Source organism: Lonchura striata, chromosome 1 (genome assembly GCF_046129695.1).
Source record: "Lonchura striata isolate bLonStr1 chromosome 1, bLonStr1.mat, whole genome shotgun sequence".
Taxonomy (NCBI): Eukaryota; Metazoa; Chordata; class Aves; order Passeriformes; family Estrildidae; genus Lonchura; species Lonchura striata.
This window is the reverse complement of record NC_134603.1, coordinates 1-15897: the sequence shown is the minus strand read 5'-3', so window position 1 is coordinate 15897 and position 15897 is coordinate 1. Positions and strand designations below refer to the sequence as shown.

The 15897-nt window shown below is 66.0% G+C and overlaps 1 protein-coding gene across 1 annotated transcript; it reads right to left on the bottom strand.

The window, feature by feature from the left end:
• Positions 1-11536: 11536 nt before the first annotated feature.
• LOC110483343 (transcriptional repressor scratch 1) lies at positions 11537-15890 on the bottom strand (the record flags this gene model as incomplete). The annotated part of the gene is made up of 2 exons (XM_077781451.1): positions 11537-12264; positions 15791-15890. Coding segments are annotated over 2 exons (828 nt in total), but the record flags the coding sequence as incomplete, so codon positions are not given.
• Positions 15891-15897: the final 7 nt, after the last annotated feature.

Sequence of the window (15897 nt, the reverse complement as noted above, 5' to 3'; positions counted from 1 at the left end):
CCCTTTGATCTGCCAGGACCCCCTTTATCTGCCAGGACCCCCTTTGATCTGCCAGGACCCCCTTTATCTGCCGGGACCCCCCCCTTTTCTCGCCCCTTTTTTCGCCCCTTTTCTCGCCCCTTTTCTCGCCCCTTTTATCGGCCCCGGCCAAGGCCGCCCACGCGCGGGGGGAGGGGCCAGCCCCGAGGGGAGGGGGGAAATGGGGGGGCCCCGGGATTGGGGGGGGACCCCCAGACTGTGGAGGAGACCCCCAGGGTGTGGAGGACCCCGGGATGGGGGGGAGACCCCGGGATTTGGGGGGGACCCCCAAAATGTGGGGTGGGGAGGGGCCAGCCCCGAGGGGAGGGGGGAAATGGGGGGGCCCGGGATTGGGGGGGGACCCCCGGGATGTGGAGGACCCCGGGATGGGGGGGAGACCCCCGGGATTTGGGGGAACCCCGGGATGTGGGGGGGAACCCCGGGATTTGGGGGAACCCCGGGATGTGGGGTGGGGAGGGACCCACGGACCCCCGGGAGGGGGAGGGGGGAAATGGAGGGCACCTGTGGGGTGGGGGAGGGGGCTGGGGGGACCCCGGGGATTTGGGGGAGACCCCCGGGATGTGGGGGAGACCCCCAGGGTGTGGAGGACCCCGGGATGTGGGGGGACCCCCAAAATTTGGGGAACCGCCAAAATGTGGAGCTGGGGAGGGCTCCGAGCTTCTTCGGTTTTGGGGGTCGCTGTGGGGCGGTTTTGGGGGTCTCTCCCCGGTTTTGGGGTCTCTCTCCCGGTTTCGGGATCTCCCCCCAGTTTCGGGGTCTCCCCCCCGGTTTTGGGGTCTTCCCCCGGTTTTGGGGTCTTCCCCCGGTTTCGGGGTCTCTCTCCCGGTTTTGGGGTCTGTCCCGGTTTCGGGGTCGGTGTGGGGCAGTTTTGGGGGGTCTCTCCCCCGGTTTCGGGGTCTCTCCCCCGGTTTCGGGGTCTGTCCCGGTTTCGGGGTCTCCCCTCCCCCGGTTTTGGGGTCTCTCTCCCGGTTTCGGGGTCTGTCCCGGTTTCGGGGTCGGTGTGGGGCAGTTTTGGGGGGTCTCTCCCCGGTTTCGGGGTCTCCCCTCCCCCCGCCGGTGCCGCCGGAGCTAAAAATAACCGGGGGGGGCAGCGGGGTCAGGGCCCGGGGGGGAGGGGGAGGAACCGGGAGGGGGAGGGGCACCGGGAGGGGGGAGGGGCACCGGGGGGACACCGGGAGGGGAAAAACCGGGAGGGAAAACCGGGGGGACATCGAGGGGGGGACACCGGACACCGGGGGGACACCGGGAGGGGAAAAACCGGGGGGGAAAACCGGGGGGACACCGGGGGGACACCGGACACCGGGGGGGACATCGAGGGGGATACAGGGGACACGGGGGAGGGGTAAAAACCGGGGGGGGAACCGGGGGGACATCGGGGGGACACAGGACACCGGGAGGGGACACCGGGAGGGGAAAAACCGGGGGGGAAAACCGGGGGGACATCGGGGGGACACCGGACACCGGGAGGGGACACCGGGGGGCATACAGGGGACACGGGGGAGGGGAAAAACCGGGGGGGGAACCGGGGGGAGGACACCGGACACCGGGGGAGGACACGGGAGGGACACCGGGGAGACACCGGGGGGGGCCCGGGGGTGGGCGGGGGGAGCCCCGTGGAACGGGACAGGGCTGGGGGCGAGGGGACCCCGGGGGTCCCGCGTTTCGGGGGTCCCGGGGGTCCCGGGACCGGGGGTCCCGCGGTTCGGGGGTCCCGGGGGTCCCGGGACCGGGGGTCTCGGGGTTCGGGGGTCCCGGGGGTCCCGGGACCGGGGGTCCCGCGGTTCGGGGGTCCCGGGGGTCCCGGGACCGGGGGTCCCGCGGTTCGGGGGTCCCGGGGTGGGTCTCGCCTATGAAAGGCCCCGGGGGGGGGTCCCGGAGAATCCCGGGGGGGTCCCGGTGTTTCCCGGGGAGGGTCCCGGTGGTCCCGGGGGTTCCATGGTGGGGGGGGGAGGCCCCGGTGTGGTCCCGGGGGGGTCCCGGGGGGGTCCCGGTGATTCCCGGTGATCCCGGGGTGGGGTCCCGGTGATCCCTGGGGGGTCCCGGATGGGGTCGTCCCAGTGTTTCCCGGGGGGGTCTCGGTGCCCCGGGGGGGGGGGATCCCGGTGATCCCGAGGGATCCCGGAGCTGATCCCGGTGGTTCCCGGTGACTCCCGATGTTTCCCAGTGTTTCCCGGGGGGGTCCCGGTGGTCCCGGGAGGGTCCCGGTGATCCCGGTGTTTCCTGGGGGGGGTCCCGGTGTTTCCCAGTGATTCCCGGGGGGGGTCCCGGTGGTCCCGGTGTGGTCCCGGGGGGTTCCATGGGAGCGGGGGGGGGTCCCGGTGGTCCCGGGAGGGGGTCTCGGCGGGGTCCTGGGTGGGTCCAGTTGATTCCCGGGTGGTTCCCGGGGGAATCCCGGTGATCCCGGGGGGGTCCCGGTGTTTCCCGTTGATTCCCGGGGGGGGTCCCGGTGGTCCCGGTGTTTCCCGGGGGGGAGTCCTGGTGGTCCCGGGGGGGGGGGGGGTCCCGGGAGGGTCCCAGGGCTGATCCCGGTGGTCCCGGTGGGGTCCCAGTGGTGGCCCCGGGGGGATCCCGTGGGGGTCCCGGTGTCTCCCGGAGGGGTCCCGGTGGTCCCGGTATTTCCCGGGGGTGTCCCGGAGGGGTCCCGGTGGTCCCGGTGTTTCCCGGGGGGGTCCCGGTGTCTCCCGGAGGGGTCCCGGTGGTCCCGGTATTTCCCGGGGGTGTCCCGGAGGGGTCCCGGTGGTCCCGGTGTTTCCCGGGGGGGGGGGGGGGGGGTCCCGAGGGGGTCCCCTGTGATTCCCGGTGTTTCCCGGTGTTTTCCGGGGTAGTCCCGGTCTTTCCCGGTGATTCCCGAGGGGGTCCTGGGGGGGTCCCGGTGGTCCCGGTGTTTCCCGGGGGGGGGAGTCCCGGTTGGGTCCCGGGGCTGATCCCGGTGGTCCCGTGGGCGTCCCGATGATCCCGAGGGGGGTCCCGGGAGGGTCCCGGTGTTTCCCGGTGTTTCCCGGTATTTCCCGGTGTATCCCGGTATTCCCTGTGTTTCCCGGTGTTTATTCCCGGTGTTCCCAGTGTTCCCGGTGTTCCCCGGTATTTCCCGGTGTTTCCCGGTATTTCCTGGTGTTCCCCGGTATTTCCCGGTATTCCCCGGTATTTCCCGGTATTCCCGGTGTTCCCTGGTGTTCCCTGGTGTTCCCGGTGTTCCCGGTGTTTCCCGGTATTTCCCGGTGTTCCCCGGTATTCCCCAGTGTTCCCCGGTATTTCCCGGTATTTCCCTGGTGTTCCCGGTGTTTCCCGGTGTTCCCGGTGTTCCCCGGTATTTCCCGGGTGTTCCCCGGTATTTCCCGGTGTTCCCGGTATTCCCGGTGTTTATTCCCGGTATTCCCGGTGTTTCCCGTTGTTTCCCGGTGTTCCCGGTATTCCCGGTGTTTATTCCCGGTGTTTATTCCCGGTGTTCCCGGTGTTCCCTGGTATTTCCCGGTGTTCCCCGGTGTTCCCGGTGTTTATTCCCGGTGTTCCCGGTATTTCCCGGTGTTTCCCGGTATTATTTCCCGGTGTTCCCCGGTGTTCCCGGTGTTTATTCCCGGTGTTCCCGGTGTTTCCCGGTATTCCCGGTATTTCCCTGGTATTCCCGGTGTTTATTCCCGGTGTTCCCGGTGTTTCCCGGTATTCCCGGTATTTCCCTGGTATTCCCGGTGTTTATTCCCGGTGTTCCCGGTGTTCCCCGGTGTTACCGGTGTTCCCGGTGTTTGTTCCCGGTGTTTATTCCCGGTGTTCCCCGGTATTTCCCAGTGCTCCCCGGTATTTCCCCGGTGTTCCCGGTATTCCCGGTGTTTATTCCCGGTATTTCCCAGTGCTCCCCGGTGTTCCCGGTGTTTGTTCCCGGTATTCCCGGTGTTCCCGGTATTCCCGGTGTTTCCCGGTGTTTATTCCCGGTGTTTATTCCCGGTGTTCCCGGTGTTCCCGGTGTTTGTTCCCGGTGTTTGTTCCCGGTGTTTGTTCCCGGTGTTTGTTCCCGGTGTTCCCCGGTATTCCCCAGTGTTCCCCAGTGTTCCCCGGTGTTTATTCCCGGTGTTTATTCCCGGTGTTCCCGGTGTTCGTTCCCGGTGTTTGCTCCCGGTGTTTGCTCCCGGTGTTTGTTCCCGGTGTTTGTTCCCGGTGTTTATTCCCGGTGTTCCCGGTGTTCCCGGTGTTTATTCCCGGTATTCCCGGTATTCCCGGTGTTCCCGGTGTTCCCGGTGTTTGTTCCCGGTGTTCCCGGTGTTCCCGGTGTTCGTTCCCGGTGTTCCCGGGGGTCGCAGGGAGGCGGAGCCGGGCCGGGTTCGTCCCTTTATTGGCCGCGGGGCCGGGGGGGCCGCGGGGGCCGCTTGTGCTTGTCCAGAAACCGCTCGGATTGGCCCCAAAACCCCGGGGGCGTGCCCAGGTGCGCCGGGGGCGTGGCCAGGTGCGCCGGGGGCGTGGCCAGGCCCAGGTGTGCCCGGGGGCGTGGCCAGGTGTGCCCGGGGGCGTGCCCAGGTGTGCCCGGGGGCGTGCCCAGGCCCAGGTGTGCCCGGGGGCGTGCCCAGGTGTGCCCGGGGGGCGTGCCCAGGTGCGCCGGGGGCGTGGCCAGGTGTGCCCGGGGGCGTGGCCAGGTGTGCCCGGGGGCGTGGCCAGGCCCAGGTGTGCCCGGGGGCGCGGCCAGGTGTGCCCTGGGGCGTGGCCAGGCCCAGGTGTGCCCGGGGGCGTGGCCAGGTGTGCCCGGGGGCGTGGCCAGGCCCAGGTGTGCCCGGGGGCGTGGCCAGGCCCAGGTGTGCCCGGGGGCGTGGCCAGGTGCGCCGCGGGCGTGGCCAGGCCCAGGTGTGCCCGGGGGCGTGGTCAGGTGTGCCCGGGGGCGTGGCCAGGTGTGCCCAAAGGGCGTGACCAACCCAGGTGTGCCCAGGGGCGTGGCCAGGCCCAGGTGTGCCCGGGGGCGTGGCCAGGCTCAGGTGTGCCAGGGGGCGTGGCCAGAAGGGGGCGGAGCTCCCGGACCTGCGGTACCTGAATTGGGGGGGCCCAGCCTGGCCCAGGTGAGGAAGGGACACACCTGGGCACACCTGGGACACACCTTGGCACACCTGGGGATATCTGGGACACACCTGGCACACCTGGGCACACCTGGGGATATCTGGGGGCACCTGTGGGGATGCACCTGGGTGGGTGTGTCAGGTGTGTACAGGTGTGTCAGGTGTGTGCAGTTGTGTTCAGGTGTGCGCAGGTGTGTGCAGGTGTGCAGTACAGGTGTAATGTGGGCCATGCACCGGTGTGTGCAGGTGTGTATTGCACAGGTGTGCAAGTGTGCATTGGACAGGTGTGCACTGCACAGGTGTGTGCATGTGTGCATTGCACAGGTGTGCGCAGGTGTGTACAGGTGTGCAGTACAGGTGTAGTGTGGGCCATGCACAGCGGTGCAGGTGTGCAAAGCACAGGTGCACAGGTGTGCATTGCACAGGTGTGCAGGTGTGCAATACAGGTACAATGCGTGTCAGTGCCCAGGTGCACAGGTGTGTGCAGGTGTGTCAGGTGTGCAGTACAGGTGTAGTGTGGGCCATGCGCAGCGGTGCAGGTGTGCGTTGTACAGGTGTGCACAGGTGTGCAGTGCAGGTACAATGCGTGTCAGTGCCCAGGTGCACAGGTGTGCAAAGCACAGGTGTGTACAGGTGTGCACAGATGTGTGCAGGTATTCATGGGTGCCTAAAGGTGTGTACAGGTGTGTCAATGTACAGGTGTGCCATACAGGTACAATGCGTGTCAGTGCACAGGTGCACAGGTGCGCCCTGCGCAGGTGTGTGCAGGTGTGCACAAGTGTGTACAGGTGTGTGCAGGTGTGAAAACGTGTGTGTACAGGTGTGTGCAGGTGTGTGCAGGTGTGCAAAGGTGTGTGTACAGGTGTGTACAGGTGTGTGCAGGTGTGTGCAGGTGTGCAAAGGTGTGTGTACAGGTGTGTGCAGGTGTGTGCAGGTGAGCTGAGTTACAGTACATGCTTTGTGCAGGTGTGTACAGGTGTGTACAGGTATGTACAAGTCCTCACAGGTGTGCGCAGGTGTGTGCAGGCACTCACAGGTGTGCACAGGTGTGCGCAGGTGTGTCAATGTGCAGGCGTGTGCAGGTGTGTAGAGGTGTGTGTACAGGTGTGCACAGGTGTGCACAGGTGTGTCAATGTGCAGGCGTGTGCAGGTGTGTAGAGGTGTGTGTACAGGTGTGCACAGGTGTGTCAATGTGCAGGCGTGTGCAGGTGTGTAGAGGTGTTCACAGGTGTGCTCAGGTGTGCTCAGGTGTGCTCAGGTCTGTACAGGTGCATACAGGTGTGTACAGGTGTGTCAATGTTTGTGCAGGTGTGCACCTGTGTGTGCAGCTGTGTACAGGTGCGCACAGGTGTGTGTCCAGGTGCTCACAGGTGTGCACAGGTCTGTACCTGTGTGTACAGGTGTGTATATAGGTGTGTACAGGTGTGCACAGGTGTGTCTACAGGTGTGTGTATCGGTGCTCACAGGTGTGTACATGTGTGTCCAGGTGTGTACATGTGTATCCAGGTGTGTGTACCGGTGCTCACAGGTGTGTGCAGAGGTGTGTGTACAGGTGTGTGTACAGGTGTGTGTACAGGTGTGTGTTCAGGTGTGTCCAGGTGTGCGCACAGGTGTGTCCAGGTGCTCACACGTGTGTACAGGTATTCTCATTCCCCCTCTCCCCACGCCCACCCCGCATGTTCTTGGCGTGTCCTTGGCATGTCCTGGGCCTGTCCAGGTGTCCGTGGGCGTGTCCAGGTGCCGTGGGCGTGGCCTGGCCGTGTCCGTGGGCGTGTCCAGGTGTTGGGGGCGTGTCCCGGTGCCGTGGGCGTGGCCGTGGGCGTGGCCGTGTCCATGGGCGTGTCCTGGGCGTGTCCCGGGCGTGTCCTTGGGCGTGGCCGTGTCCATGGGCGTGTCCTGGGCGTGTCCAGGTGCCGTGGGCGTGTCCAGGTGCCGTGGGCGTGTCCAGGTGTCAATGGGCGTGTCCAGGTGTCCGTGGGCGTGTCCAGGTGTCCGTGGGCGTGTCCAGGTGTCCGTGGGCGTGGCCTGGGAGTGGGCGTGTCAGTGTCCGTGGGCGTGGCCTGGCCGTGTCCATGGGCGCGTCCAGGTGCCGTGGGCGTGTCCAGGTGTCCTGGCCGTGTCCCGGGCGTGTCCGTGGGCGTGTCCTGGGCGTGTCCAGGTGTCCTGGCCGTGTCCAGGTGTCCCGGGCGTGTCCGTGGGCGTGTCCAGGTGTCCTGGGCGTGTCCGTGGGCGTGTCCGTGGGCGTGTCCAGGTGTCCCGGGCGTGTCCAGGTGTCCTGGGCGTGTCCATGGGCGTGTCCGTGGGCGTGTCCAGGTGTCCTGGCCGTGTCCTGGCCGTGTCCAGGTGTCCCGGGCGTGTCCAGGTGTCCTGGGCGTGTCCGTGGGCGTGTCCGTGGGCGTGTCCAGGTGTCCCGGGCGTGTCCAGGTGTCCTGGGCGTGTCCAGGTGTCCCGGGCGTGTCCAGGTGTCCGTGGGCGTGGCCTGGCCGTGTCCAGGTGTCCGTGGGCGTGTCCAGGTGTCCCGGGCGTGTCCGTGGGCGTGTCCAGGTGTCCGTGGCCGTGTCCAGGTGTCCCGGCCGTGTCCAGGTGTCCGTGGGCGTGTCCAGGTGTCCTGGGCGTGTCCGTGGGCGTGGCCGTGCGGTGGGGGAGGGGCGGCTATCGCTACTCTGACGTCATCCCTGATTTCGGTCGCTCTAAGGGGGGGAGGGGCGGGGGGAGGGGTTTCGGCTCGGGGGGGTCCCTGATTGCTCGAGCCCATGCGGTCGCTAATTAATCGGTAATTAACGGTCGGTAATTATTGCTCTAGGGCGGGCGGCGCGCCCGCGGTTCTACAGTTTGGCAACGCAAAAAAATTAATTTAAAAAAAAAACGGAAAAAAAAGGAAAAAGTTCCTTTAAAAAAAAAAACAAAACTCCAAAAAAGCTCCAAAAATTGGCATAGATGGAGATCGGGGGGGGGGGGGGGGAGGGGCGGGGGGAGGGGCCGGCATGCAGAGACCCCTCCCCCACCCCGCCCCTCCCCCCTCCCCTCCCCCTCCCCCCTTCAGGCTTTGGCATCGCGGGGGGGGAGGGGAGGAGGGGGGAGGGGCGCGAAATCCCGGGGGGGGAGGGGGAGGGGTTTAATTGGGGGGGGAGGGGTCGGTTTTGGGGGGGTGGGGGAGGGGTTTGTGCTCTCGGCAAGGGCGCCCCCAAAATGGGGGGAGGCGGGGCCGCCCCTCGTGGGGGGAGGGGAGAATTTGGGGGTCCTCCCCTCCCCCCCCCAAAAAAAACCCCCCCGGGATTTTGGGGGGGGGTCCCTAAATGGGAAATTTGGGGGATCCCCCCCCCCATTGAGGGGGAGGGGTGGGGGAGGGGCACCCTGAAGTTATTGGGGTACCCAAGGTGGGGGAGGGGTACCCGGGGGGAGGGGGGGGCCATGCACGGATGGGGGAGGGGTGGCGGGACCCCTCCCCAAATTGGGGGGTCCCGGGGGGGGTGGGGGGAGGTTTTGGGGTCCCCCCAGGAGCTGCTGTGCCGTGGGGGGGGAGGGGCTTATTGCGGGGGGAGGGGCGCCCCCAAATTGTGGGGGGGGGGCGCCCCGGTATTGGGGTACGGCACGGGGGGGCAGCTGTGGGGGAGGGGCACCCATGCAGCGTGGGGGGAGGGGGGGACCCCCAAATTTGGGGGTCTGGGGGGGGGCTCACCTGATTTGGGGTACGGCGCGAGGCCGGGGTACCCATGCAAGGGGGGGAGGGGGACACCCCGAATTTTGGGGTGCAGCGCGGGGGGAGGGGGGCACCCCCAAATTTTGGGGTGACCCCAGGGCTGGGTCACGGCACGGGAGGGGGGCGCCCATGCAAAAGTGGGTGGGGGGGTCCCCCCGAATTTTGGGGGGGCTCCCCCAGCAGGCCCGGGGGGCCCATGCAGAGTTTGGGGGGGGGTCCCCCCGAATTTTGGGGGGGCTCCCCCAGCAGGCCCGGGGGGCCCATGCAGAGTTTGGGGGGTCACCCCGAATTTTGGGGTGCGGGGGGGTGACCCCAGGGCTGGGCTATGGCACAAGGCTGAGGCACCCATGCAAAAAGGGGGGGCGCGGGGGGGGCACCCCAATTTTGGGGCGCCCCGCGGGGTCGGGGCACCCTTTGAGGGTGGGGGGAGGGGGGGTCACCCCAAATTTGGGGTGCGCCCCGGTGGGGGGGCGCAGAGCCCATGGAAGAGCGAGGGTGACCCCGAATTTGGGGGACACCAGCGTGGGGGGGGGACGTCCCTGCAAGAACTGGGGGGGTCCCCCCAATTTTGGGGTGCCCGGGACCCCCTTGAAGGCAGCGGGGGGCGCCGGGTGGGGGAGGGGCGGGGGGAGGGGCCATGCACGTGAATTTGGGGGATCCCAGAGGGGAATTTGGGGGGTCGGATTTTGGGATGAATTTTGGGATGAAATTTGGGGGGATGAATTTTGGGGGGGTGTCGAATTTTGGGGGGAATGAATTTTGGGGTGAAATTTGGGGGGATGAATTTTGGGATGAATTTTGGGGGGAATGAATTTTGGGGGAATGAATTTTGAGGTGAATTTTGGGGTGAATTTTTGGGAGATCGAATTTGGGGGGGATGAATTTTGGGATGAATTTTGCGGGGAATGAGTTTTGGGGGGATTAATTTTTTGGGATGAATTTTGGAGGGTGAATTTTGGGGGGATGAATTTGGGGGTCGAATTTTGGGGGGATAAATTTTGGAGGGATGAATTTTGAGGTGAATTTTGGGGGGATTTTGGGGGGATGAATTTTTGGGGTGAATTTTGTGGCCGGAATTTTTTGGGGTGCAATTCCTTGGGCTGAACTTTGAAGGGTGAACTTTTTGGGGTGAATCTCGTGAATGAAATTTTTGGGTTGAAATTCCTAAGGCTGAATTTTGAAGGGTGAATTTTTGGGGTGAATTTTTTGGGATGAATATTTGGGGTGAATCTCATGGCCGGAATTTTTTGGGATGCAATTCCTTGGGCTGAACTTTGAAGGTTGACTTTTTTGGGGTCAATTTTGGGGCCGGAATTTTTTGGGGTGATTTTTGGGGCTGAATTTTGAAGGGTGAATTTTTTGGGCTGAACTTTGAAGAGTGAAGTTTTTGGGGTGAATCCTGACGGCCGGAATTGGAAGGGTGAATTTTGAAAAGTGAATTTTGAAAAGTGACTTTTGAAAGGCGAATTTCGAAAGGCGAATTTCGACGGGTGAATCCCGACGAGTCAAATTTAAAAGGTGAATTTTGAAAGGCGAACTTTGTGAAGTGAATCCCGAAGGGTGAAATTTGAAAGGCGAATTCTGAAGGGTTGAATTTGGCGAGGTGATTCCTGAAGGTTGAAATTTGAGAATTGAATCCTGAAGGGTGAATTTTGAGAGGTTATTCCTGAAGGGTGAAATGTGAAGGGCAAATTTGGCCAGGTGAATCCTGAAGGGCGGATCCTGAAGGGTGAATTTGGCCAGGTGAATCCTGGAGGATGAAGTTCGAAGGATGAAATTTGAAGGATTAATTTCGAAGGGCGGATCCTGAAGGGTGATTTTGGCCAGGTGAATCCTGGAGGATTAATTTCGAAGGGCGGATCCCGCCGGGCGAATTTGGCCAGGTGAATCCTGGAGGATGAAGTTCGAAGGGCGGATCCCGCCGGGTGAATTTGGCCAGGTGAATCCTGGAGGATGAAGTTCGAAGGGCGGATCCTGAAGGGTGAATTTGGCCAGGTGAATCCTGGAGGATGAAGTTCGAAGGATGAAATTTGAAGGATGAATTTCGAAGGGCAGATCCTGAAGGGTGAATTTGGCCAGGTGAATCCTGGAGGATGAAGTTCGAAGGGCGGATCCTGAAGGGTGAATTTGGCCAGGTGAATCCTGGAGGATGAATTTCGAAGGGCGGATCCTGAAAGGTGAATTTGGCCAGGTGAATCCTGGAGGATGAATTTCGAAGGGCGGATCCCGCCGGGTGAATTTGGCCAGGTGAATCCTGGAGGATGAAGTTCGAAGGGCGGATCCTGAAGGGTGATTTTGGCCAGGTGAATCCCGAAGGATGAAATTCGAAGGATGAATTTCGAAGGGCGGATCCTGAAGGGTGAATTTGGCCAGGTGAATCCTGGAGGATGAAGTTCGAAGGATGAATTTCGAAGGGCGGATCCTGAAGGGTGAATTTGGCCAGGTGAATCCTGGAGGATGAAGTTCGAAGGGCGGATCCTGAAGGGTGAATTTGGCCAGGTGAATCCTGGAGGATGAATTTCGAAGGGCGGATCCCGCCGGGCGGACCCCGCCGGCCGCGATCCGCGCCGCCGATCCCGACGGGAGAAGCTCCGTCCGCGCCGGCGCCTCGGGCCCGGCGGCCGCGCTCCGAGGGGCTGAACCGGGGGCTCCCCGTCCCCTCGCGGTCCCGGCCGGGCGAACTCGGTGCGGAGGAGCCGCAGAGCCCCGGGCGGGGCCGCTCCCCCCGCGGCGGCTCCGCGGGGCTCGCTGCCCCCCGGCCCCATCAGGGGTGCAGGGGGCTGAGGGGCGCCGCGGCGCCCTTGAAGCAGGCGGACTCGTAGTGCTTGTTGAGATAGGATTTGAGGGCGAAGGTTTTGCTGCAGCGCTTGCACTTGAAGTGCTTGAAGGCCGAGTGGGTCTGCATGTGGGCGCGCAGGTTGGAGCGGTCGGCGAAGGCTTTGCCGCAGTGGGCGCAGCCGAACGGCTTCTCCCCGGTGTGCGAGCGCATGTGGCCCTGCAGCAGCCAGGGCCGGCTGAACGCCTTCCCGCACACCTGGCACTTGTGCTTCAGGTCGTGCGTCAGCAGGTGCATGGCCATGGCCGGCATGGAGACGTACACCTTGCCGCAGGTGGGGCATTTCTTGGCCATCTTGCTGTCCAGGCTGCGGTGGGTCTGCTTGTGGCGGCTGAGGTTGGACGAGGTGGCGTAGCTCTTGCCGCACTCGCCGCAGGTGTGGCGGGGCAGGCTCCGCGCCGCGCCGCCGCTCGCCTTGCGCCGGGAGCGGCCGTCCGTGATGAAGAAGGCGTCCACGGCGTAGCCCTCGCTGACGGCCGCGTCGCCGTTGATGTAGCCGCCGGCCATGCCCGAGTGCGGGCTGTCGGGGGGCTCCGAGTCGCCGGCGCCGAAGTCGCCGCGGCCGCCGGGGTAGAGCGAGGCCGGCGACGGCACCTTGAGCGCGGCCTCGGCGTCCCCCGGGAAGGACGAGGGGGCCATGTAGTCGCTGAGGTAACCTGGGGACGCGGGGGACAGCGGTCAGAGGGGCTGGTGGCACTGGGGACACGGGGGACAGCGGTCAGAGGGGCTGGTGGCACTGGGGACAGTGAGGGGGACAGCGGTCAGAGAGGCTGGTGGCACTGGGGACACGGGGGGACAATGGGGGGACAGCGGTCAGAGGGGCTGGTGGCACTGGGGACACGGGGGGACAATGGGGGGGACAGCGGTCAGGGAGGGTGGTGGCACTGGGGACACGGCGGGACAGCGGTCAGGGAGGGTGGTGGCACTGGGGACAGTGGTCAGAGGGGCTGGTGGCACTGGGGACACGGGGGGACAGCCGGGGAACAGCTGTCAGGGAGGGTGGTGGCACTGGGGACAATGGGGGGACAGCGGTCAGGGAGGGAGAGTGGCGCTGGGGACAGCGGTCAGAGGGGATGGTAGCACTGGTGGCACTGGGGACAGCGGTCAGAGAGGCTGGTGGCACTGGGGACACGGGGGGACAATGGGGGGACAGCGGTCAGGGAGGGTGGTGGCACTGGTGGCACTGGGGACAGAGGTCAGGGAGGGTGGTGGCACTGGTGGCACTGGGGACAGCGGTCAGAGGGGATGGTGGCACTGGGGACACGGGGGGACAATGGGGGGACAGCGGTCAGGGAGGGTGGTGGCACTGGTGGCACTGGGGACAGAGGTCAGGGAGGGTGGTGGCACTGGGGACAGCAGTCAGAGGGGATGGTGGCACTGGTGGCACTGGGGACAGCAGTCAGAGGGGCTGGTGGCACTGGGGACACGGGGGGACAATGGGGGGACAGCGGTCAGGGAGGGTGGTGGCACTGGGGACAATGGGGGGACAGCGGTCAGAGGGGCTGGTGGCACTGGGGACAGCGGTCAGGGAGGGTGGTGGCACTGGGGACACGGCGGGACAGCGGTCAGAGAGGCTGGTGGCACTGGGGACATGGGGGGACAGCGGTCAGGCAGGGTGGTGGCACTGGGGACAGCCGGGGGACACGGGGGACAGCGGTCAGGGAGGGTGGTGGCGCTGGGGACAGCGGTCAGAGGGGATGGTGGCACTGGTGGCACTGGGGACAGAGGTCAGGGAGGGTGGTGGCACTGGTGGCACTGGGGACAGCAGTCAGAGGGGCTGGTGGCACTTGGGACACGCGTGGGGGTGGTGGTGAAGGGGGGGGGACATGATGGGGGCGCTGAGTGTCACCCTGTGTGTCCCCTGAGTGTTCCTTCTGTGTCACCCTGGTGTCCCTTGTGTGTCCCCTGTGTGTCCCTCTTGTGTCACCCTGGCTATTCCCTGTGTGTCCCCCTGCCTGTCCCCTGTGTCCCTTCTGTGTCCCCCTGGATGTCCCCTGTGTGTCTCTCCTATGTCACCCTGCCTGTCCCATGTGTGTCACCCTGGCTGTGTCCCTCCTGTGTCCTCCTGGCAGTTCCTTGTCCCCTGCTCGTCCCCTGCCCTTTCCCTGCCCATCCCCCTGTCTGTCCCCCTGTCTGTCCCCCTGTCTGTCACACTGTGACCCCCTTGTCCCCCCCTGCCTGTCCCCCTGCCCGTCCCCCTGTCTGTCCCCTTGTCTGTCCCCCTGTCTGTCCCCATGTCTGTCACACTGTGACCCCCTTGTCCCCCCCTGCCCATCCCCCGTCTGTCCCCCCGTCTGTCCCCCTGCCTGTCCCCTTGTCTGTCCCCTGGTTGTCCCCTTGCCTGTCGTGTCTGTCACCCCTCTGCCCCTGCCTGTCCCCCTTCTGTCCCCCATCTGTCCCCCTTCCCGACCCCGGCCCATCCCTCTGCCAGACTGTGCCCGACTCAACTCCTGCCCTGTCCCTTGTCCCCTGTCCCCCGTCCCCTGTCCCTTGTCCCCTGTCCCTGTCCCCCGTCCCTGTCTCCTCCTGACGCTGTCCCCATCCCTGTCCCCGCAGTCCCCAGTCCATGTCCCTGTCCTTGTCCCCATCCCTGCCATTGGTCCCTGTCCCTTCCCTTGTCCCCATCCCTGCCCGCATCTCTGTCCCTGTCCCTTGTCCCCGCACTCCTGTCCCCATCCCTGCCGTTGGCTTCCTGTCCCTTCCCTTGTCCCTGTCGCTGTCCCCTGTCCCTGTCCCCATCGCTGCCGCATCTCTGCTCTGCTCCCTGTCCCCTGTCCCTGTCCCCTGTCCCTGTCCCTGTCCCTGTCCCTGTCCCCTGTCCCTGTCCCATCCCTGTCCCCGTCCCTGTCCCTGTCCCCTGTCCCCTGTCCCAGTCCCCGCAGTCCGTGTCCCCTGTCCCCGTCCCTCCTTCCTCCATCCCCATCCCCGCATCGCTGCCGTCCTCCACTGTCCCTCTCCGTGTCCGTCTGTCCCTCTCCGTGTCCCGCTGTCCGTTCCCGTGTCCGTCTGTCCCTTCCCCTGTCCCTCTGTCCCTCCCCATGTCCCGCTGTCCGTTCCCGTGTCCGTCTGTCCCTCCCCTGTCCCGTGTCCGTTCCCGTGTCCGTCTGTCCCTCCCCTGTCCCGTGTCCGTTCCCGTGTCCGTCTGTCCCTTCCCCTGTCCCTCTGTCCCTCCCCATGTCCCGCTGTCTCTTCCCGTGTCCCGCTGTCCCTTCCCCTGTCGCTGTCCCCGTCCGTGCCCGCAGTCCCGGTCCCTGCCCCCGCATCCCGTCCGTCCCCGTGTCCCGCTGTCCGTTCCCGTGTCCCTCTGTCCGTTCCCGTGTCCCGCTGTCCCTCTCCGTGTCCGTCTGTCCCTCCCCTGTCCCGTGTCCGTTCCCGTGTCCGTCTGTCCCTCTCCGTGTCCGTCTGTCCCTCTCTGTGTCCGTCTGTCCCTCCCCTGTCCCGTGTCCGTTCCCGTGTCCGTCTGTCCCTCCCCGTGTCCCGCTGTCCGTCCCCGTGTCCGTCTGTCCCTCCCCGTGTCCCGCTGTCCCTTCCCCTGTCCCGCTGTCCGTCCCCGTGTCCGTGTGTCCCTCCCCGTGTCCCGCTGTCCGTCCCCGTGTCCGTCTGTCCCTCCCCTGTCCCGTGTCCGTCCCCCGCCGCCGTCCCGCTCCGTGCCCGCATTCCCGGGGCCGCCGCCATCCGCGCTCCCGCATTCCCGCATTCCCCGCCCGCCGCCGCCGCTGCCCCGGCCCCGCTCAAGGTCACGGCGGGGCCGGGCCGGGCCCGGTGCGGCTGCGGCGGTTCCGCCGGTCCCGGTTACGCAACGCGCCGCAGCCGCAGCCGCCGCCGCCGCACCGGGCCCGGCCGGGGCCGCGCTCCGCACAAAGGCCGGCCCGAGGAGCACGGGGACAACGGGGACAACGGGGACAACGGGGACAACGGCGGCGGGGCCGCGGGGGGCTCCGCGCCGCCGCCGCCGCCGCCGCCGCTGCCCTTGAACTTGGCTCCCGCAGACAAAGGGCAGCGCCGGGGACCGGCCGCCCGCGGAGCCCCGGTTCTGCCCCGGTCCCGGCCCGGTCCCGGCCCGGTCCCGCCGCGCTCCGGCGGCGTTTCCCCGCGCCCGGCGGCGGCGGCGGCGGCGGCAGCGCGGCGGAATGCGGCGGTTCCCGGCCGGGGCCCGGCGGGGGCCCGGCGCTCGGTATTTACCCTTGTCGTGCAAGCGGGAGCCGAAATCCGCCCGGGCGCGGCCGTACGGGGCGTCGAGGCCGGCGGGGAAATCATCGAGCTTCACCTTCTTCACCAGGAACGACCTG